The 24,548-nt window shown below is 42.2% G+C and overlaps 1 protein-coding gene across 5 annotated transcripts in view; it reads right to left on the bottom strand.

Annotated features, from left to right (window-relative positions):
* Positions 1-22,855, bottom strand: part of SLC26A5 (solute carrier family 26 member 5) — a 41,714-nt gene extending 18,859 nt beyond the window's left edge. Inside the window, exons 1-7 of one of the 5 annotated variants that reach the window (XM_061640450.1) lie at positions 22,662-22,855; positions 8,932-9,028; positions 8,551-8,769; positions 7,848-7,987; positions 6,471-6,581; positions 5,325-5,506; positions 3,345-3,509 (exon numbers count right to left, since the gene is read on the bottom strand). In XM_061640450.1, coding sequence (XP_061496434.1) covers positions 3,345-3,509; positions 5,325-5,506; positions 6,471-6,581; positions 7,848-7,987; positions 8,551-8,705 — 753 coding nt within the window. In that variant the 5' untranslated portion in view covers positions 8,706-8,769; positions 8,932-9,028; positions 22,662-22,855. Of the gene's footprint in view, positions 1-3,344; positions 3,510-5,324; positions 5,507-6,470; positions 6,582-7,653; positions 7,797-7,847; positions 7,988-8,550; positions 8,770-8,931; positions 9,029-22,661 lie in introns of all 5 variants that reach the window. The other 4 variants (XM_061640453.1, XM_061640449.1, XM_061640452.1 and 1 more) reach the window with 4 other exon arrangements.
* Between the last annotated feature and the right edge of the window lie 1,693 nt (positions 22,856-24,548).

The raw sequence follows: 24,548 nt of genomic DNA, 5'->3' as shown, positions 1-24,548 counted from the left end.
TTTTTCCTATTTGCATTTCACTTATCTTTAACCTCACTCCGTTACAGCCATAGAAGCAACAGCAGCATATGCAAGATAATTAACTCCCATTAGTGATAAGAGCAAGAATTTATAATTATTATTTTAATTGAAACAAGAGGCTTATGCGTACTTTGAAGAGGACCAGATATTTATTTTCTTTCTGAGCCCAGGACTGGTGTGCCCGGTGTGTGTGGGGGGGAGAGAGCAGGAGAGTAGTCGATAAGACAGACATCCTGGCATTAGTAATCTAATTAGCAAGGTATGTGTGGGGTTGTTGCACACTTCCAGGCCCAGTTTCATTTTGAGTATGGAGGTGGAACCTGTGTAGATGTGGTTGAGAAATTTTGAGTTAAGCAAAGCTCTGCTTTTATAAAACCTAAGAAACATACAGATACTTTGAATGTCTGAGTGCCTGCACCAGTGGAATACTGGAGGAACTTGTAAAACTTGCTGCAACAGTATTTAGAACTGAGCATGTGGTGTGAAAGACTCCTTTTCCTAACATTTTGGCTTGTTTTTCTCCACCCACCACATCTCTGAAATATATTGTATATGTAATGGTTAACCGTGCTGCTGCCCTGACTTACTTTATGTTTGTTGCTATTTTGTGTTTTTATTATGTTTTTATATTGATTGTGTATTTTTATTGTTTTTATTATATTTGTAAGCTGTGCTGAGCTCTGTTTTTAACAGCAAAAGGGCAGGATATAAATTCTCTTAATCAATCAATCAATACTCCATAGTGTTGGAAACTAGAGTCTAGGCATTTAAGGCTGAAAATGTTGCTTTTAAAAAAAAGATTTCTCACATCTTTCCCCAGTTTTTGGTGGTAATTCCTGGGCACAAAAACAAAACAACTGGACAATCCAAATATTAATATGCAAATAATTTGCATAATATGCAAATTAACCTGCCCGGATTTGTGGAACTGGAATATGGCAACCCTATCAGTATTTCACATAAAAACTATTTGTCTTGGCCATAAGCCATAACACAATGTGAAAAATAAATACAAAAATCAGAATCAAAATTCCAAAATCCTAAAATGAATCAAGAATGTTAAAACTATTAACACAATGAAGTTTCATTTATCCAGGTTATTATTTATTATCTATCATGACTGTCACAAAAATGTTAATGCCATTTTGCAGACTGAAGGAAGCCACTTTTTGGCATTTCCCTACTACTTGTGAGCAAAAATGCTGATGTGTGTGTCTTGTGCCAATTCGACTAGCATTTGTGGCCCTCAAGTAAATGGGGAAGAAATGTGTTTTACATACTCTCAGAAATTGTGAAAAAAAAAGACTATAAATGTGGGGTACCTTAGTAAACCCTTTCTGCAAATTATGTAAGTAGAACAGGATATTCTGATATCACCCAGGTAAGACTACTGAAGGAGTATGCTGGATTCCAAGGAGAGCAAATGCTTCTCTATGTGACAGTTTACTTAGATCTGTTAAACAGTTTTCAAAGCCCTGATAAAATCATTGCATGACTGAATTAATCAAACTATGTTGAATTTATATATCCCTCACTCTCTTTTCAAATCTTATTTTGCAGCTGGTATCTTAGTTCTGTTTACAGAAATACCATATGATTGCATTACTTGGATTGTTCTCCAGGAAACAAGAAATCTGTCCTGGAGAATTTGCTTATTCTGGCAGATCTTAGTAGCTGTTCCTCTGACATTTATGTTGTTTCAATCCAATAAATTTACATTATTTCAATCCAAGAATTAAAAAGACACAGGCAAGCTGTAATTTCTACTGGGAAGATTCCAGTTTCAAATCACAGCAATACCAAAGGCATACCCCTAAGGCCACCTATACAATTTGTAGAACTCTGTTCTAGAAAAGGTTCACTTCACAACAGACACAGGAACGTAAGGAGTTTATGGAAGTAGATTTAGAGTGTTTTGATCACCGAATGGACTAACATCAACAAATGTTTCACTGTAAAGCACCATAAATAATTAGGAGATTTTAACTGGAAAGGCACAATCACCCAACATGACAACAGCCCTTGAGACACTGAGCAGCATTAAGAATGATCAGCCAAGGGTCCATCTATATTTTTGGTGGCAAACATGGGGCTAGGAACCTTAGCTGGCACTGCCCCACTGCAAAGCCAGTCAGGTCTATTTACATTGGGAAACTGGCACATGGTGGGGGAAGAATATAGGAAACAGCTTTATACCGAGTCAGACCATTGGTCCATCTTGCTCAGTGTTGTCTACACTGACAGGCAGCAGCTCTCCAGATTTCATGTAGGGAGTCTCTCCCAGCCTTGCCTGGGTACGCCAGGGATTGAACCTGGCCTTCTGCATACAATGCATGTGCTCTTCCACTGAGCTATGGCCTCTCCCAAGGTAAAGCATTGTCTGCCTGCCACTTGTTCCCTACTACTTTCCTCCCACTAGCTGGGAATCCTGGCTGAGGGGAAAAAAGCAGCTAGAGGCATTTCAGGGGACAGATTAAACACATATCGTTGGTGCCTCTTCTCACCTGCAAATAAGAGTACCCCCCTTGCTGCTATCTTGTAATTGAAAAAATGGTGTTTGGGGTTCCTATACTGCCACCAAAAGTGTATAGTGGCCGTGAGACATTAGTATTGTTACCTATAATATATGCTATGCATCAGACATACCAATGCCAGTTCAGTTATTGGCTACATATAATATTTGACTCTTTCATAGTCTGCAATTGTACACAAGAATAAGATAAGAATTGCTTTGTTGGATCAAACTAATCTATGCCAGCAGTGACTAGCCAGATGTCCTTGGAAGTATTTTTTTATTATTAATATTTACTTGAAGATATATTGTTTGCTTTTCAACTCAAATGAATTCTGAAAGCAGAGAACAATATTAAAAACCATCTGGTACTCAGGAGTACACTGCCTCTGAATATAGGGGGTCTATATAGCTATATCAAATAGCCACAGATCAACCTATTCTCTGTGAATTTGTCTACTCCATTTTTAAAGCCATCAATGCCAGTGGCCTTTACTAAGACAGGAGACAGAAGACGGAATATTTATAGCTGATAGAATTATTTTAGAACACTGTAAAATCTGCTTTTCTTTCAGGTTGGGTTCACACTACACTATAAGCTTAAACTGGTATAATCATCAGGTGCCTGCAAGGATCTCAAACAGAGGTTTCTGAGGAACCTCACAAAACTAAGTCATAAAAAAGCCATGAGTGATGCATTTTAAAACTGGTCAAAATTTCTCTGTGGATATGGATTGTGTTCAAAATCCAACTGGCTTTAACCAGGAAGGAATGGTCACATCACACATAACGTCCTGCCGTTGTTACTTACATAAAGAGAGGAGAGGGGTCCACTGAACCTTTTAGTCTTAATTCCAAGCAGATACTTTAATTGTGATGTGAAGACATGTACAGCTGCAGCAGTAGTAAATCCCCGTACCAGGGGTTCCGTAAGATAAATAGCAACAAATCCAAATCGAAGGAGTCCTAAACATAACTAACAAAAAGACAGAAGAGCCACATTCAAGGAATCACCATTGCCATCAGCTTCCATTTAAAAGCCAGCACTGTACAGAGTCAAAGTTAAGAAGCAGAGTTCAGCGCACTGGATCAAGAGCAAGTTGATCTTCACCAACGCCAACTTTTGTAAGGATGCAGATCTCCTCCTACATCTCCCAGCCAAAAGTGCTGAAGCATTCCAAGAGTGTCAAGTCTAATATCTGTATGATTTGCATGGGTTGGGGAGGGAATAGTGTGTGGCTGTAGAAGTGGAAGCATAAACAGCAAAGGCTTCAGGAACGCTGGCAAAGGTTTCCTGTCATAAAGCAGATGAAGTGAAAACAGGACACCTATAATCAAGGTGGCTTGAGAGGAATCCTGGAGGCCAGGAGATAGGGGCTGGGCTCAGTCATGGCCTTTGCCCCTCCCCATGACCAATAGAAGCAGTATAAGTTATGCAAAACAAACAAATTAGGCAGTTTTTCTTGAATTTGCCCAATCTGTACTGTTCACAGATTTAATCTACATTGGGCATAAAATTTTATGCTGCCTTGACAGAAAATTTTAATTTTTAAGAGAGCAATGTATACCTAGCTGTGCTTTCGATTTGACTTGGTGTAGTGCCAAATATTTCCAGAAGAATCTAGATGTACGAGGAGGCTTAATATGGCATGCCCCATGGCCCCTGTCCCTTAATTCATGTCTCATACCCCTGATTTATGGGGTACTTATTGCTTTTGCACACTGTCATTGTATAGTATTGGAGTCTGGACAGCACAAAGCACAGGCTTTCTGGCATTGTTTATAATAAGCTGAGAAAGAAGTTTTTCACTCTGCCTATGTTCAAATACAGGGCTTGGGAAAAGTTGTTCAAATTAACCAACACAATCCAGATAAACTTGTCTCACACCCCCGCTTGCCCAGGTAGGCTTGTTTATGGCTTTCCCAAGCTGAAAAGGGACAGTGAGATTAATTGGTTTACAAATGTTCTCACCCTGCTTATGTAAACAAGAGTCAGAGAAAGCCTCTTGTTAGTCAAAATAAAGCAGCTATCCCCATGGAGGGAGGGCACAGGCAAAGGCTAGGAATAAGTGTGACAGCTTTATTCCCAGCCCAGGTTGTAGCAAATTTAGGGTCAGGAGAGAGAAAAGTCACCTGTGTGAGAACCCAGCAACCTAGGTGCTGGGAAGATAATGATCTCATAGGTATAAGGTGCCCCCTCCCAGAGGGTCTTTTGGGTATAAATATAGGACCCTTGATCTGGGCAGATAAGCCTCGGCACCGGCTTGTAAGGGCATGCAGCTTGGTGTAAAACTGGGCCAAAGGGTTCCCTCCATCTGTTGCTGATAATGAGGTTTCCAGCAGGGAGAAACAGAGGAAAACGCAAGATCAAAGCTGTCATCATCAGCTGCTTAAGTGTAAGAGATTAGAGCCTGCTTGTTAGGAGTCTCAGCTTGTTAGACTGTACAGCTTGCTTCAATAAAAATCACTACATTTGCCATCAGTGTGTTTCATGGTCATTCAGATTTTGAACCTCTTGCCTCAGGAAAAGGCAAAATCCTTTGGCAAAACACCTGGCCACCACTGATAAGTCTAAAACAGCATCCTATAACCCCTCCGTCCCACCCAACACAAAAACATAGACTGAAGCTACTGTCCCAAAATTTAAATAGAAAGGAAACATCCTGTGTCATTTTAGATCCTGAATGGAAAATTAAGTTGATGAACAAGGGGCTTACTGAGGTGGAGCTCCCTACAGTTGTGTCTCTGGCAGTAATATTCAAATATGCTCCTGGACCAATAATGGCGTTACCTGTATGATCCCCGAGAGCAAGGTAACTGCGACGGCTACTTTCACTCTCATGTCATCTCTGACTTTAGAGTTTTCAAGATCTGTGCTATTGGTAGAGTTGGTATTCATAATGTCAAACATTTCATCAGGGGCTTCTCTGACTGCAACTCCACCAATCATCAGGCTGATCACAGCAAAAGTTCCTGCAAGAGGTTAATTTAGGGGAATACATGTTTATTATTACTGTCATCATGGAATTCCGGCAAAGCCTACACATTTTTGGCAGATCATATATTTCCACTCCCAGAAAGAGAATTTAATAATCTTCCTTATAACGTGTGGACCATATTTAAAATTTTCATCAGCAAATAAGTTATTGTAAACAAGGACAAATATATTTTAAAAAGCAGCTATAATTTATATAACGTTTGAGTGTTCAAAATGCACAACATATATTCTCTCAATAATCCACACAACAACCTTGTAAGGAAGGGCAATATTATTGTGTTCATACTGCAGAAACGGGACTGAGAAGGAAAATATTGTCTAAGGGCCACCTAATGAATTGACAGTTGAAGGAAGAATTTATATATGGACTTAGTGGTTCATAGCCCCATCTCTTTACCATTACATAATGCTGGCTCTCATTGAAACTTTGCTGAATTATAGGTAAGTAAAAGTGATCACATTTTACACATAAGGAAATTAACAGTGGCATAAAAGTGAGCTGCCTAAGGACATACAACAAGGATGGAGAAACCATGACCCTCTGGGTGCTAGTGCACTCCAACTCCCATCATCCCTGATCATTGGCCATGTTGTCTGGGGCTGATGGAAGTTGGAGCCCAATCTGGAGGTCCACCACTTCCCCACTACTGCCATACAGGTAAGTTGGGGTCAAAAGAAGCTGAGATTTAATTTTAGGACAGCAATTTTTGCATGTGGGTTATGGGACATTGCTGTGTCCTACCTTCTGCACCTGTGACTTTGGCATTGCCAAATACCATGTAGTTCTGACTTCAATTTTTTTAAAAAGTTCTCCAATAAACAAATGGAATGGTGGACAATATTCCTCCAGGATCCCACCTAATTATATTTCTAATGCAGAAGTGCATTTATTTATCTGACTTTTAAAGAAAACAATTGTTTCAACATTAAAATATGTACCTATTGATATGTGTCGGGAAGTTCCAAAAAAAGTGTACAGGAAGACTGGATAAAATGAAGAATATAAGCCAAATACTGGAGGTACCGCTGCCAGTAATGCATAAGCTAATCCTGAGGGGAAAATTAGAGCGAGAAGGGGGAAGCATTGATGAGACGAACTCAGATTCCACACTACTTATATTAGTGATAAATGTTCATATGCATGCCACATTAGTAATAGATAAAATGTCCAGACAGCCACAATGTACAGACTCCCCCCCCCATACATCTTTGATCAACAACTAGTTTTGCAGGACAGATAATTGCAGGAGGGGGAAAAAAGTGCTGAACCCAAACTGAACCATCAGCCAAGTCCTACAGCTGTAGCCACTGCTCCTCTACCCTGCCCCCCCTTGCCTATAAGGTAGCAACTGGGGGAGGCAACCAGTAATTCTCAGGGTGGGGAGGGGGGCAGATTTAGCCTAGGGGCCTCCTCTGGATAATACTTGAAGTACAATTCCTACAGGAAGGCTGGCAGGTTTTAACTTCAGCAAGTGCATCATTGCACAGTATGGTCATCCCAATGACAATATACACCCCTCATTCCACAGCCTTTAGTGGTTACATTCTTAGGCCTAGCTCTGAAGGAGGTGAGAAGCCTGTGCATGGATCACTTCAGATTGCAGATTGGGGCTCCACAATAAAATGCGCCTCCATACAGAATAAAAATTAAAATCCCGTAGAGAGAAAACTGGTATGTCAGGGAAAAGGTTAGGTTAGAACATGTATCCCCAACAGACTATTTCTCTATATAGAGGGATTTATTTTTGGTATGAAGGAGCATTCAGTCATGTGAGTCAAGTTTCACATCTGAGTGAGGATGTGAACCTGGATTTTCTGTGGTTAAGTCACTATGCATAATGGCTGTTACCGCAATTGCTCTTAATTGCTGGTTCAAATATTAGCTGGATGATTTGGTATTTCATATGGGACTCTAACCCCTCAATTTTCACATAGGAAACCTTTTCTAAAAAAAGACTGTCCCATGTGAAAAAAACACAACGTGCATGTTAAATTGTTGCCTGAGAGAATAATTAGCCTCTTTGATGTGGTAAGCTTTGATGTGGGGCACAATTTTCATAAAGGAACACTTTCAAGATATTCCCCATGTGAAGAATGTTCCCCCGTTAGAAGAATGTACCACCTCAGGTGATGGACATGTGAGGTCTGGTGTACAGTATTGCATTCTGCTTCTATGTATCCCCAGAAGAACTATGACATCCTCATGAAAAGCAGCTATCCAATCAGGTGAAAGCTTGCCATCGCAAATAAAGTTTCAAGGCTGCTCTGAAGATTCCAAAAAGAAAAAGAATAGTTTAAAAGTCAAATTTCACTAACCTTGAGGAAGCTGCATGACCCCAGTGCTTATACCTGAGATAATGTCTCCCAGCAAATATTCCTTTACTGGATAGCGGGGAAGCCATGTGAAAATAGGTAAAAAACTAAACAGAACAGATTTGGCTTTCTTGGAAGAACAACTGAAAGTACAAAAGAAGGGTGGGGAAGAATAAAGAAAAAGTGCTATCATCTGAAAGAAACTAGCAAAATGTGCTTTCCTTGTGCATAAGCAGAAAATACCCTCCTCACAGGAAATAGATCTTCTAGTAGAATCAGGTTTAGATCTCTAGAATAAATTAAGCATGGGATTTACTGTAAAGGTAAGACATTCTCAAGAACCATGTAGTACAGCCTGCATGGGAATGTAGAAGGACTGAGTTATTGTATGCTCTTCCCTATTTAAAAAAAAAACTCTTTGGCAATGAAAAGATAGCACATTACATGATTAGGCCCTTCCTTCTGTCATGCTAACCTTCTACCGGCAGGGAGGACTTTTCTGGAGGATCCTCCAGGACAGTGTGGGATCTGCAGGGGGAAATTAATGAAAATTGCTTTCTCCCTACTTCTACTAGTAGGAGCCTCTGCTAGATAGAGTCCAGTAAACAGAGAGTGCCCTTCTGCGAATGGAAGGGCAATTCAGCACCCATGCAAATTAATTTATTTAATGAGGTCTACCATGCACAAAATAGCTAAGATGCCCTACCGACAAGAACGTGCTATCTTCTGACCAAGAGGCAGAGACGTCTTTTCCTTCTTGTGCAGTTGCTCTTGGAGGGTTCCTTGGTTATACACTCGCCTGTCCACACAATACCTCTGGTCCGGCACACGGCATGTTTCATGCTCTCCAGCATGTTCCATAGTACATTTCACGGAAAAGGAATTGAAGAGCTGCTCCTTGAAGATGCTATTAAAGAAATGCTCCCTTTCGGGGAAGATAATAACTGGGAATGTTTCCACATGAAGGGGGGGAAAGACACACGCCTACTCCTATGCGCATGCCCACTCTGACACTATGTTAAGACCAACTGCTCTGTGAGAGAAAACCAGGTGAGGGAGGGAAGCAGGCAGAGATAAGACCACACACCTGCTCTTGCTTCAGCTGGACTTTTCCCTCTCCTGGGGCCGTGTAAGTCTCATCACACACCCGTCTCTCCCCCTCCACAGGGGCCATGTCAGAACAACTATTGTGTGAGAGAAAACCAGGAGAGAAAGGGAGACACAAAAAGTCACATCATATACCTATTCCTGGTTCAGCCATGTCCCCTACCACCACCAAGGCCATGAAAGATCAATTGTCCCACAAGAGAGAACCAAGTGACACACAGGCTAAGATATTGCTGGAGAAGGGTCAACTCTGAACTGAACAAGAAGCAGGTGTATAATAATATCTTAGCCTGTGTGTCACTTGGTGAAAAGGGACTGTGGATTCACTTCACTTCTGGTGCTGAAAACAAATGCCAAGGGTCAGAATGTGCTCAGAGTTGTCCTTCAGTTTTAACTGTATGCCTTTTGCACCTGCTCCTGGTTGGTAGATCTTGGAGTTCAGCTAAAAAAAACCCCCAAAGCAAAATAACTCCAACAGTCCTGAAGTCTGCCCAGTCCTGTTCGATTGCTCCTCTCCCCCACATTGAAAGGAACTAAACATTCTCCATGTGTAGGGTTTTTTCGTTTTTGTTTCCGTGCTCTGCTAATTTCAGAGCAGGGTGATTAGCCAAGCCAAATAACTATTAATAAACCAAGAAGGGCAAGGGTTGAGATTACTGTGTCCTCTCAACACTTCCCCTTCTTTCCTTTCCAAAAGGAAAACATTGTGAACAGTATTATTATTTTTCATGGTTTCCCTACCTTTTGAATTCTACAGTCTGCTGTAGGAAAGGAAAGGAAAGGGGCTCACCATATGAGGCACATGCTACCAAATTCTTCCAAGCGACACGGGAAGAGGATTGGGCTGTGAAAGACCAACCCAAATTGTGTTTGCATTTTTACAAATTTGTAGGGCAGTGGTGGACAGATTAAGATGGTCCGCCCCTGGAGACTAATGGAATCCATTGGATTCCCAAATGCCCTGGGGGAGTTCCCAGTAGATAGAGCAGATGACCCTACTGAAGCCCTTGTCACGCCCTGGAACAGTGAGGCATGTCAGGCTCTTGACACGGTTGCCCCCGAGCGCCCTCTCCGGCATTGTGGAGCCTGGTTTGCACCTTGGTACACCAGTAAATGTAAATGTAAATTTAATTTTTAGGTCGCCTATCTGGCCGAAGCCACTCTAGGCGACGTACATATTAAATTTCAATAAAATACAATAATTACAATAAAATACAATATAATCAGCAGTAACAAAAATAACAACATATGTGAGCTAAGGGCAATGAAACCGGCTGGACAATGGCTAAAGTGCAAGTGGCGAAAGACGTGCTGTCAGGCTGATCGGGCATGAGTAAAATATCGTAACTGTGCCTACTGTATGGTGGTGAGGTGGCGAAGAAGGCCTACTTCTCTGCCTCCATTGCATCCTCAAACAGCCGTCCAGTGGAGCTTTTCTGTATTGTCAGGAGTCTGTTGACATCAACTCTAGGAAATGGAGTTTTAGACCCTGTGGAGGCCCACTGTGAATTGTTTGCAAGGCACTTTGAGGGTAAAGTTGCTCGCCTTCATAGCAGTTATGATGCCTCATTCACATCTACTGTAGTCCCCATTGAGGTGTCCAGTGCAACGTCTTACTGCAACTTCTTGGGAACAGTTTCAGTTGATGCGGCCTGATGACATAGACAAGGTGCTTGCGATGATGTGGCCAGCAACGTGTCCTCTCAGCCCTTGCCCTTCTTGGCTTATTAAAGCTTGCCGAGGGGGTATGACTGAGTGGATCTAGGGTGTGGTCAACACATAATTGAGGGAGGGAGTGGTTCCAGCCACCCTGAAAGAGGTGGTGATCTGACTACTCCTGGAAAAGCCCACCCTGGACCCATTGGTTTGCAACAACTACCAACCGGTTGCAAATACCCCCTCCTTAGGGAAGGTGATTGAGAGGGTTGTGGTGCAGCAATTGCAAGTACTCTTGGATGAAACAGATTATCTTTACCCATTCCAGTCTGGGTTCAGGCCTGGTTATGGGACTGAAACGGCCTTGGTTGCCCTGATGGATGACCTTTACCGGGAGAAGGATAGGGGGAGTATGACTCTGTTAGTCTTACTTGATCTCTTAGCAGCTTTTGATACCATTGCCCACAGTATCCTTCTGGGCTGACTTAGTGAGATGGGTATTGGAGGCACTGTTTTACAGTGGTTCCAGTCCTATCTCCAAGGTTGTTTTCAGAGAATAGCATTGGGCGATAGTCTTTTGGCCCCCTGGGAGATATGCTGTGAGATGCTGCAGGGTACCATCTTGTCCCCCATGCTGTTTAACATCTATATGAAGCTGTTGGAAGTGGTCATCAGGAGATTTGGGGCGAAGTGTCAGCAGTATGCTGACAATACCCAGCTCTATTTCTCTGTAACATCTGAATCAGGAGAGGCCGTGCAAGCCGTGGAACGCTGCCTGGACTCAGTGATAGGCTGGATGAAGGCCCATAAACTGAGTCTGAATCCTAGCAAGACAGAGGCACTGTGGGTTGGTGGTTCCAGAGTTTGGATAATTGGTCATTTGCCTGCTTTGGATGGGGTTGTACTCTCTCTGAAAGAGCAGGTCCATAGTCTGGGGGTGCTCCTGGATCCATCTTTGTCACTAGAGGCCCAGGTGACCTCCGTGGCTAGGAGTGCCTTTTACCAGCTTCAGCCGTTTCTGGACCGGGATAGCCTGACCACTGTTGTCCACGCACTGGTAACCTCCAGGCTGGATTACTGTAATGCACTCTGTGTGGGGCTACCCTTGAGGTTGGTCTGGAAGCTGTAGCTGGTGCAAAATGAGCAGGCGTGACTGCTCACTGGGGCAGGGTATCGCCAACATGTCACCTTTCTGCTGAAAGAATTGCACTGGCTGCCCATTTGCTACCAGGCCAAGGTCAAGGTTCTAGTTTTGGTGTACAAAGCCCTATACAGCTTGGGATCAGGATACCTGAAATATCATCTTATTCCTTATATACCCAGTCATTCACTGCACTCTGCAGGTGAGGGCCTCCTGCAGATACCATCTTATGAGGAGGTCCGTTCTGCACAACATAGGAAACAGACCTTTAGTGTGATGGCACCTACCCTGTGGAATTCCCTCCCCTGAAATATTTGACAGGAGCCATCTCTGTTATCATTTTGGCACCTATTGAAGATCTTCCTCTTTTAAGAAGCCTTTTAAGTTGAGACCTTATCTCAGTCCGGGTCTGTGATGGAATTACTTTTTAATACGTTTTTAAACCTTTGTTTTAAAAAATGCTTTTAACCTTGGTGTTTTTTTTTTAAAAAAAGATGTTTTGAAAGCTTATTTAAAAAGTGTTTTTAAAGATGTTTTGTTTTAATGTATTTTAAAGTCTATTTTTATGATGTTTTAAAGTGTTTTTAGTGCTTTTGTTTGCTACCCTGGACTCCTGCTGGGAGGAAGGGCAGGATATAAATCAAATAATAAATAAATAAATATCTCAGAGAGGAGGTCAGGTCTCCTGCTCCCCTGGTGCATTCACTATAGCTGCCCAATTTCCCTGCTTTTTAAAGTTTGATGGAAAGATATGTTGGCTATAGGTACACTCTTTAACTGCAAGGGTTTTTTTGCCTATTAGTGAATAATTTTATATGTATAAACCTCCCTGAGGTTACTTTTGGCAGAGGCTAATATAGAAATGCAATGAATGAATGAATGAATGAATGAATGGAGGGAGCTTTTAATAGACAGGGCAGCCAGGTATCCCCCATACATGCAATACTGAGAAATGGCACGTCTCCTGAATCAAAGGCAAAGTTTGGGGATGAAAAAGATTTTCAGCCCCTCTGTATTCCCATGAATGAAAACAAAGAATGAAAACCTGCTCTTGAGCAATCTCAATGTATAATTGAAAAGTCTGAACTTACAACCATAAGAGCTACAGCAATACTTATCTGCCAGATAAGAGTTACAGGGCATATCCAAGAGACCGAACACAAGAGACTTAAGAACTGTTGGCTCTTAAATCTGACTGATAAGTCAAGCTTTGAAAGGACTTGCCATTATCAGCCTGAAAGTGTTAGAAGAATACATGCACACTGCAGAGTTATATCAATTACTGATACATACAAAATTTTAAGCGAGCTCACTATTTGCTTCTCAACCAAAGAATAAAATGCCGTTGTGGCTGCTTGCTGGTTGAATATGCTTTTGTTAGATTGAAAGCCCAGAATAAATGGCTGGGATTTCAGCAATGGGGACTACCAGTTAGCTGCTGATATCTCAACAGCTAGGGGAAATTCTGCATTTTTGAATGATATATCCATGGGAATTTGGAGGCACTGGTGCTTCTCCACCTAAGAGGATGCTGCAGAGGTGTATGGGTGAAAAAGAGCAGCTGGCTTGAAGAAAGAGATGGGGAAAGTTGGCTTAAGGCATCTTGGGTGGGGTCAAGGTCTCTCTCTGGGAATCTGATGGAAGGTAGCAGAGCTGCTGCCCTGTAGGAATGCCTATCTCCACACACATTGTTTGTATATTTGTAAATAAAGAAAACAGTACAAAGATGCAACAAGCCTTCACAGCTCTCTCTCTCATCATGCTTTGGTGTTAAATGACATCCTGTACGCTGCACCCCTTCATTCTTATACAAGTGCTGCTCCTGGAATTTCTCATTGCCCAAAGAAGAGAGAAGTGCATAATGATAGAAAGCAAGAGTGGGGAACTGGATCTGACCAGTGGGTGGGACAGATTGACCCACCTGTCAATCACCTACATCACCAAGGAAGAAAGGGAGCTGGAGATGGAATGGAAGAGCCGTTGCATCTGGGGCTTGAATTGAAACTGGGCATGCAAAGGAACAATCGGGTCCATTCTAAGCAGGGTCCCTATGCTTTCTTCCTTTGCAATCACCAGGTGGCACTTTCTGAATTTGGCATCTGTTCTGTCACTGTGCAGGCATCAAGTTGAAAAAAACCAACTAACCCTGGCTTTGCACTACAAATGAAATGTGCTCCCAGTTCTTCCTTTTAGCTGCGGCTTGAAGGTTCCCATGCCTAACACCCTATCTATACATATAATATTTTTGTAAGCCGTCATGCCAAGTGACGGCAGCATTCCATGGGGGCGGGGGGACGGCAGGCATTACCCTTTTCCATTAATCACTGTGGGTTACTGGGTCTGCTTACCAAAACAAGAGGAACAGGAACTCAACTAAAGGCATTGCCATGTGATAGCATGCAGTGACACAGTTTAGCACTTGAGCAACATAAAACTGGTAGCATGGATAGAACACCAGAAACAGCCTCAAATAAGGCAGTTTTAACCCCTGGTTTGAATTATAAAGACATGCTTGTTGACTGTTCTGCTGGTGCTGCTATCTGACGGATCCAGTTTAGGATCCTCTTTCTCCCGTAGTTACATTCCCAGGAGGGAAAAGGGTATCAAAGCAAACCATAATCTCTATGCATGTGAACTTTGCATATTAAATGTTTTTCTAAATTATTTTGAAAGCTCCATGGGGTTTACCCAGTTTGCGTGTACAAAGGCTGGTCTACATATTGCATGCCATCAAATGCAGGCCTGCCATTGAGCGTACACTTCACAGCAAGCTGCAGCCAAGCCTGGCTCCAATTGATAGCTGTGCTGGTTATCTGCATTTCCAAATACTAATTTGTAGATTGCATGTCTAAGATCACAGTTTAACCCCCCCCCCAAAAGGCCTTGAGATACAGCAACTTAATAAAGGTGGAGGAAACTCTTTTTTGCATGCCATAAGTAGGGGAGACTTGTTTATTAATGGTGAGGGATAGATCCTTCTCTGTGATGGTGCCCTGTTTGTGGAATGTCATCTATACACAGATATGACAGGCACCAATAGTGTTTTCATTTCTGAAACAAGTCAAGTTGTACTTTTCTCAGGCATTTTAACTGTTTTAACTGCTTTAAAAAATGGGTGACCATTTTTAGTCTTTTCTGCTCTTTTAGCTGCCTCTTTTGTACGGTTATATTTTAACAACCTTGTTGTTTGACCTGATCTGTTTCATCTTGTACCCTCCTCAGGGATCAATATCAGTATAGGGTAGGTTTTAAAATGGCAAATACGGATACACAGAAGATCATTTGCCATCTAATTTGCAATAGGAGAATAAACATGTAAAACCACACACTCAGGAGTATTTTCCTTACATGTGACACAAAAGCAAACTTGGGGAAGTTGACCAAGCATACCAGCAATATTTTGAAACATTAATGCTACTGGTATAACAATTGCTGGTGACTTAGACCAATGGCTAGGAAAGTCTTGTACATCAAACGTGCCAGAATGAAATTGTCACAGTTTATTCTGGAGCATGAGCAGTATAAAAGGTCAGTCAGTAAAACACCCATAATCACTGATGCCCAAATGTTTGCATCTCTGCTGTGGTGTTCAGTTTAGGTCAAATCTGCGTTGGTACACAAATTACAGCCAGTCTCTAATGCACTGCAAGTTTTGGTCAACAATCTGAATGCTAACACACAGTGTTTTATTTAGCACTTCCAAACCAAATAAGAAAAAAAAATAGAAAGAAGCAATTCTGTGGCAAACCCTCAGACTCTTGTCCAAAACCAACTTTCATCATGCTTCAGCTCACAGTCAAGTTACCTGTTCCGATAATTGCCGTTTCTCTGTACGCTTAGAAGAGTCGCAGGTACATCACGGCACAGCTTTGGCATTGCCTCTCAGGGCATGTTTACATACCCGGGAAGACTCATGTTGACAATTCTGGGGTCTTCGCCCAAGTTAACAACCCTTGTTTTCACAGGCAGAAAATTAGTTTAAAATAAAATTGTCACGGGTCACTCATGAACACTTTCAGGTCATACTGTACTTACTGTGAATTCTCAGCTCCATCCAAGATAATGACCGAGGCATGACTCTCTCTCTCTCTCTCTCTCTCTCTCACTCACTCTCACACATACATTGATTTTTAATCTTTCTCAAGTTTAAAATGACGTTTGATGAGGAAACATTGGGGGGGCAGGGAGTAGAAACACAAACTCAACAGGGGCAATTTCTTTTGTTATCGCTCTTAAGTTAAATCCTCAAGTTTGAGGATTCAGTGGAAGCTGTTGAAAGGAAAACTCAAGTTGGATAGAGATTCTGTGGCATACTTTAAGAGTGCCGTCCATGCCATTATGTATACCAGCTTTCCCAAAATTGGTGCCCTCCAGATGTTTTCGACTGGGGCTGATGGGAGTTGTAGCCCCAAACATCTGGAGAGTACCAGGTTAGGGAAGGTTGATGTATACACTCAACTTATCCAAGCAAGAACAGAAGCAATTAACATTACTGGGTGGTGTGGGGAGAGAAAGAAACCATGTACTGTCCTGAGCTCTTTAAGAAAAGGGGGGATACAAATGTAGTAAATAATAATAATTTTTAAAAAACCAGAGGCTTTTTGCATTCAGGCAATTCAAATGGTGCAAACATATCAAAGACTGAATCCTTTCAAGACTTGGGTGGAGAACTGGATCTGGCCACGGTATCAGATAGTCATCTCTCCCACCCATAGCAGAGGCCCACCACCTGTCAATCACCTGATGTCTGTGATGTCAGGTGACATTTTTGCCCTGCAAGTCACGACAATCTGCTGATTGGTGGGTCTTGCGAAGCCACTTTCAAAGTGCTATCTTGCACAGCACTTTGCAAAGTGTAAATCTTTTGGTTGAGGTGGATTTTTACATCAAGCGACGGGCAGGTGGGTATGGCTTGGCCAAAATGGCTTTGTGGGCCAAATGGCAAGGCCTGGCAAGCCTAATGAGGCCCACAATCTGGCAGTTCCCTACCCAATTTAAGGGACTGCAACTCCAGAATAATTTACTATATTAAGAAAATGATACCAGGGACAAACCGTGATATGTAGAGAAGAGACATAAATTCTTAGAGACTGTACTTTACCATTTCATTAGAAATACAACAGTAGCCTGAAGATCTCACTGCCCTTTTTACATTTGAAAGTATATTCATCATCCTTGTTTGAATATCCATTTGGACTGCTAATATTAATATATATGTCTAAGTTAAGATTGATGGCTTATTTCTGTTGTTAATGTGAGCTGGCACTGTTTCTTTTTGTTATATTTTCATTAAACAAAGAAATAAATGCCACAAACCATCATTCTGGGCCGTGTCATCTATATTTACGGGCCAGATATTTTGGGAAAACATTTGCCACCACCTCAGGTACTTCATTTCAGAACCTTTATGTTCTTCCACAAAAAGAAATTGCTCCCATTAACTTCTGTAGACTTTAGGTAGCTGAAATTGAGGACACAGTTGAGGTGAAAAGCAAATCTGTCTCCTACACAGATACACCAATTGTCTGGTTTTAAGCCTATAAGCACATTAATGGATGGGAGAGGAGAACAGACTACAATGGCAGAAGAAGAGTTATCTCAAGAAGTTCATTCTCCAGAGGGGAAGCCCAGAGTGACTACAAGACCCACCAATGAATTGGCATTTTTCCCCAGTACTGCTACTGCTACTGATGCTGGACTGCATACATATAATAGGAACAAAAATGAATAAAATTTAATTTATAATAAAAATGAACCTGGATTACTAGATATTTTAGAAAACAACAACTTTATTTAAAAAACCATGAGCTTTCATAACCAGTCGCTTGGTTCATCAGATGATAGAGGGGAGCTGGGGCTGTAACTACAAGTAAGAGAAATCAGTTAATGAGATGTTTATGTTCCCATCCTCTTCAATTTTTAAAGGTTGTTACCTAAGCAATGAACTACATAAGGTAGAACATCAGAAGTGCTTCTTTTAACTTTTGTAACTGAGAAGAAACCATAGTCCTGTCCAAACCCTGACTTAACCAGAATTTTGTTTAATGTACTCCTTCTACGCCATGAGGTATTTTAGACAAGTGACTGCAAACTTTAAACTGCTGAGCTCCAATATATCAAAAAGCTCAATGGTATTACTTGTGGAATGAATTGGCACACTGGATTTTTATCGAACTGCACGTGTTAATTGGCTTACCAATGTGTGTGTTGTCAATACAACTGGTTATTGGTTTTTTTGGAGTGGCCACTCTTAATTATGTTAATTATCACCCTCTGCACTATTCTGCATTTCATTTCCTTCTGACCTCACAATTCCCTCCCCCCCCATATACACACACCAGTGCAATTCAGGATAACACTTCATGCATCTGACGAAGTAAACTGTAGCCCATGAAATATTATGCCATAATATATTTGTTAATCTTTAAGGTGTCACAAGACTGGTCATTTTTGCTGCAAGAAACTAACAAGCCAACTCATTGAGATGGTTCATCTTCAAGATCAATAAGAATTCTATAAACGACCTGACGTTTCATGACTAAATTCAATGTATGTTCACTTTCAAAGTTGCATTTTTAGTAAATGTTTCATCCCTTGGAGTTGCAGTATGCTATCAGCACTACATATGTTTGCTCTAGGCAAAGGTACAGTTTTTAAAAGGTCACTAATACCCATTTCTGGATCACATGATTCTTATATGCCAAGTTTGTTTAAACAGTTCAATAATCTGCAGGCCCCAGCAAATCACTAAGGCTTTCCGCTATTCATTTAGATAAGCGATAGCCTCAGCTCTTGGCATAAATGGTCTGCAGACTCGCCTCTGAGAAAAGAGTGAGAGGTCTGACTTGTTATTAATATTCCTGTCACTTCTGGAACCCAAGCTGTTCCATGATGTTCTTCATACCGACATTGGCTTGAAGATGGACCTGACCAACCCATTTAGCTTGGCAGGTTCATACAGCAAATATAGTTCGTAGTCAAGTTCATATCCCAGAGTCAATAGTTGGTATGTTCACTGATGGGATCATATGGAGGTTAACTAGGCACATGCCAGTAATAAGATGAAGAGAAAATACAAACCCTCAGCTCAGTGTTTCACACATTTTTAATGCCAGGTCACATATTATCCTCTAGATTAAAGACACACTCAAAACACATTTATTTTCTTTGCCAGCTCCCAGAAAAGAGGGTAAGCATCCTTCTTGCAATCGCAGGATAATGAAAATAATATTGCTCAGAGCAGTGGTTTCCCAAACTTTTTCTCTCCCTCCCCAAACCATTTGAAAATTGCAGAGCGTCTCAGCAGACCACTTGATTTTTTTTGGCCTGTTGTAGCAGTTACAATGAGCTGTGTTAGATGCTTTACTATTTTTAATTCTATTTGACATGCCACCACCTGAACGAAGCTCATGGACCACTGGTGGTCCACAGACCACAGTTTGGGAACCCCTGACACAGAGGATCTAACTATTCTGGCTCCCCACCTTTGCTAGTTCGGGAATGGGAAACTTGTGGCCCTCCAGATGTTGCTGGACACCATCTTCCATTATCCCTGACTATTAGCCATGCTGGCTGCGGCTGATCAGAGTTGGAATCCAAATACATCTGGAGGGTCACACTGGTGTAGTTGGTTAGAGTGCAGAATGGGCCTGTGCTTTCTGGGCAACGTTGATGCTTCTAGGATTCCATTGCACCTGTCAAGTACAGCGTGTCTCAGCCACATCCTTTCTCCCTCTTGGGACCATGTAAAATACTGGTGCACAGTGGGAGGACTAGTGGGAGTCCTTGCTGTGCTTATTGTACTAAATTTGAATCGCCTTGTTAGTACAATGGCAATCATTCTCTAAGAAAGCAGTCATATAATGACGAAGCCTCTACACCAGCCTTTCCCAACCAGTATGCCTCCAGATGTTGTTGGACCACAACTCCCATCAGCCTCAGCCAGCATTGCCAATGGTCAGGAAAGATGGGAGTTATGGTCCAACAACATCTGGAGGCACACTGGTTGGGAAAGGCTGCTCTACACAATGATCCAGCCATCAACAGAACCTTAATATTAAATTCCAAAATACCTTACCCAGCTGAATACGGGTATGTGAGAGAGCACTTTCTGTGGCAGGGGTCGCCAACCCTTTTAGGCCCATGGAGACATTAGGATTTTAGAGTGAGTGACCACCAGCCACACAAAGAGAGAATGAAAGAGCTCACCCACTTCATTTTCCCAAGGGATCTGGATAAAAGTCAGATCCAGTGGAATTAAACTGTGCCCTGAAAAGCACATAGAGCTGAAAGAGGAATTAGGAAAGAGTGTCACACTTTCAATTCTCTCTTTCATGTCTGTGTACCTTTCAAAGTACTTCATGACCAAGGGGATGGTGAGGGGGGCCAGACTCAGAGGGCTTGTGGGTAGCAGGGGAAGACCTAAAGGGCACCATTTAAATGTTTTAAAGTGCTGTTAGTGTTTTTGTTTGCTGCCCTGGGTTCCTTCTGGAAGGAAGGGCAGGATATAAATTTAATTAATAAATAAACTCCTGGGGGGTGGGACTGTTTAAGCTGTTGTATATCTAGAATAATTGATATGGATATTATAACTCCTGAATTGCCAGTTTTGAGGTAAATCAAGTTTAATTTTCCGATTTGTGTAGATGTTTGAAAAGAAATGCTTTTGGGGGCATGAGAATGTTTTACTTTAAGTTTTCATATTCTTATTGCTCTTTATCAGTGTATTTTTTGCTGGAAGATTCGCGTGCTATAAGCAGGCACACTAAAGCAGCTCAGTGTAACTGTAGAGAGCTGTCCAGCAGAGGTTTTTCTGCTATCAGCACATGTTTTGATGCCTTATAAGAAAGGCTACTTGTTTGATAATCTAAAGACTTTTGTGAATTGAAACCATGCACCTACCAGACCAAATCTAGTCACTTTTAAAAGAAAATAAATTTTAACAGTATTATGAGCTTGGACAGAAACCACCATAAGAATGCTGAATGTTAATTATCTGGCAGGTTTCTTTATTCACAACAGAGCCTATTTTGTTCTTTAAAAAAATACTTTGATCATACTACCACAACTTAAGTGGCACAACCCTAATCCCCCTCTTCCCACTGTTGTTTAACCATTCCTCTTATGAACATTCCATTACAATTTTAAAGAAAGAGCTTTAAACAAAGGAAAACACCGCAGAAGCAACATTGCTGGGAAAGAAAGAGTGGAAAGACAACTAGAAGAAAAATGCAAATATGTTGGAAACGATGGAAATATTCTTGAAACCAAGAAAGGTTTCAAAAGCTGATGATCAACTGATTTCCAGCTCAATTTGGAATTCTTGTTCGGAGGTTCCCCTTTGAATCTAGAGCCAAGATCTTTAGCAGTGGCTACAAAACATACATGACAGATCCAGGCACGACGTTCCCTCCCCACATCAACAGTTCTGATTGCAGGTCTTTCGCTTTTCTTCATGCAAGTCAGTGGAGCTGAATACTTTAGTCAGGCAGTCTCACCTGTATACTGTGTACAAGTTGTAAATCTTATCCTTCCGATAAAGTGTGATTAAGCAAGAAACATGAAGATTAAAAGAGGAAGTGCCAAAAGCAGTTATCAGTGAGGATTAAGAAAAGGGGTGTGTGAGAGAAATGCAGCAGTGGAAGGGATCAGGGAAGGATTCCAATTATTATGACATTTATATCCCACCTTTCCTCCAAAGAGCTCCAGGTGGCACATAAACATGGTTGTCTCCCTCCCAATTTTATCCTGGCAACAACCCTGTGAGGTAGGTTAGGCTGAGGCACGGTGACTTGCCAGAAGTTACCCAGTGAGCTTCACAGGAGAGCGGGGATTTAAACCCTGGTCTCCCATGTTCCAGTCTGACACTCTAATCACTACGCCGCACCGGTGGGTTAAGACTTATAAGTAGATTATAACACTTCTTGGTGGGTGTCAAGGCAAAGTGGACAAGAAAGGGTATTCCTGCAACTTCTGGGTAAGAGATGTGATTTATTCAGTCCAGAGATAAATCTATTGTTGGGCCCCTTTCAAAAACAAGTTTGGTGTCTGCTATGGTAAAGAACAGTGGCAGCCCCTTGACTCATCCCCGGAACCTAAGTTACGGCTCATCCCTAAATTTCAGAGCTTGGAAAAGTTACTTTTTTGAACTACAACTCCCATCAGCCCAATCCAGTGGCCATGCTGGCTGGGGCTGATGGGAGTTGTAGTTCAAAAAAGTAACTTTTCCAAGCTCTGCTAAATTTTGTGAAACAGACAATACCTCTGGGCACCTGCAGAGTATTTTCACACACAACCCAATCAGCCTTACACATTAGAAGGGCAAGATCAGTTTCAAGTTTCAAGATCAGAAGGCGCGGCTTCTAAATCCCTCTTTCCAGGAAGCAAGTCTGCCTTGCCCTTCAGATATGGCCACGGAGGGTCTGGACGTGTTTTAACATACAACAGCAGCAACAACGCTAAAAGGTTTTCTTCCTTTTTCTCCGAATTGTTTGCCATTTCCCCCAACTCCCTTTTTGAAACTAACCCTACTCTTGTGCCTCAAGAAGCAGTCTGATGTGCAGACATTAAGCAACTGAAACTTTCCCCATCATTTTTTCTCTTTTCTCTGCGCCAGGATAAATTTCCCCTTGCTTGATATCGCAGTGCCAAGCTGCCCGTAAAGATAACGGCACCAGTAAAAAGAAAAGAAAAAAGATGCTCACTCCCAATGTCCAGAAAAATCTCGGACCCAAACCTATTCGCTCTGTGGAGGGGACGATGAAAAAGGCTGGCTGCCCCTTTCGCCCTCCGTCCAAACTCGCCGCCTTCCCCCATTGGCTGGGGTCTCTCGCATATACAAACGAAGATTTGAAAAGACACCGCGCGGATCGCGTGTGCGAGACCGGCCTCGCGCTGCCGTGGCTCACGCTCACCTTCTCAGGCTTTTCCCGGCCTCCGAGTTCACCTTGCTACCAAACCCAGGAGCTGCGGATGCAACAGGAGCGGCGGCTCGCAGTCTGTTAAACGGTAACCCGAAGTAACTCTCCACCCTCCGTCACCCCTCCTTCCGGAACCCGGCAGCCCAAAACGAGGTGTATTGCAAAAACGAGGGCGGGCCGTGTTAGGGTTCCTTTGAGGAAACCCTCGCTGCGGGAGCTTCTGGGATTGGTAGTTCCAACTCCAATCCAGAGCATGCCTCAAAAACACCGTAGCACTACACGCCCCAGCATGCAGCGAGGCAGCTCGCTTCTGTGCGCTTCACTCCGAGAAAGGATGGCCCCGGCTTCGTGGGTTTGCTGGGTGTCCTCTTTGCTCTGACTTCTTGGGCTAGGCCCGAGCTAAACGCAAGGCGATCATCACATCACCCCACCCCCACTGTGCTTTTTCAGCTGATGTGCTGCCATTCACGTTAGCTGAGGTTATGATCTCACATTATTTGCAAATGAATTCCATAAAATATTAGTAGGATTGGAGACAAAAGAGAGAGGAGAACGAAAATAATAACCCTGATTTTAATAATTCAGTCAATCAGTCAGTGGGGTACCTGAGAAATAAACGTGTTTAAGATGCAGGATGCTAGGGTTCTCTCTAACTAGCATCCCTGAAATACACTGAATCAGTCAATGACATTAGGAGCACAGTCATGTGCTACATGCTTAGAGGTATGGCTGAAACCCTGGTCCTATATACCTTGGACTAAGCCCTATTAAATTCAGTAGGACTTGTTTGTTTATTTAACTCAACAAGTATTTCTATACTTGTTATGTGCCTCCAAGTCAACCACAACTTATGGCGACCCTATGAATCAGTAACCTCCAAGGGCATCTGTCACGAACCACCCTTTTCAGATCTTGTAAGTTCAGGTCTGTGGCTTCCTTTACGGAATCAATCCATCTCTTGTTTGGCCTTCCTCGTTTTCTACTCCCTTCTGTTTTCCCCCAGCATTATTATCTTTTCTAGTGAATCATGTCTTCTCATTATTTGTCCAAAGTATGATAACCTCAGTTTCATCATTTTAGCTTCTAGTGACAGTTCTGGTTTAATTTGTTCTAACACCCAATTATTTGTCTTTTTTGCAGTCCATGGTATCCGCAAAGCTCTCCTCCAACACCACATTTCAAATGAGTGGATTTTTCTCTTACCCGCTTTTTTCACTGTCCAAGTTTCACATCTATGCATAGAGATCGGGAATACCATGGTCTGAATCCTGACAGGGAATACAGGAGTTTTCACTGGTTTAGGAATAGTTTTTGTGTGGGACGTACAAGCTCTTTTCCTCTTACCAGCTGTTTCTGCCCAGTCTGGTGGTGCTAGTTCCCACACTGGCTCCCTGTGTTCCCAGCAGCATTGCCCATCAATGCCCTAAGAGTTACCTACTTGCCACCAATAGCTCATCTCTTGGGTTATGTGACTCCAATGGTAAGAAAGCATACATCTTTATTGCTACACTAACAGGCAAATCAAGCGGCAACATACAAAGAAATGTGTACAGCCTGTAATTCATTTTAATGTTAGCTGGAAATTTTACATGCCCTGCTGTTTTGGATGGTTTTAAATGTTAATTTTATCTGCTCTTATTTGTAAATTTTGTATGTAGTTTTGCCGATGGTTGAAAGGTAGGTGGCACCTTCATGCACTGCTATCTGCAAGTTAATGAGCGACCACAGTGTTCTGACTCTGAGTAAGCAAGCTTAGAAATGAGTAGGATTCTTGGTCCTTCTCAATCTCTCATATGTCTCTGAGATTCTAAGATGAACAAACACTATTTCCCCCCATGGCCCCTATCCAAAGTAAAGAAAGGAACTGGAAGTTCAAGGTGA

This window comes from Rhineura floridana, chromosome 8 (assembly GCF_030035675.1).
Source record: "Rhineura floridana isolate rRhiFlo1 chromosome 8, rRhiFlo1.hap2, whole genome shotgun sequence".
Lineage (NCBI taxonomy): Eukaryota > Metazoa > Chordata > Lepidosauria > Squamata > Rhineuridae > Rhineura > Rhineura floridana.
The sequence above is the reverse complement of the archived record's forward strand: the minus strand, read 5'-3'. Positions and strand labels throughout refer to the sequence as shown.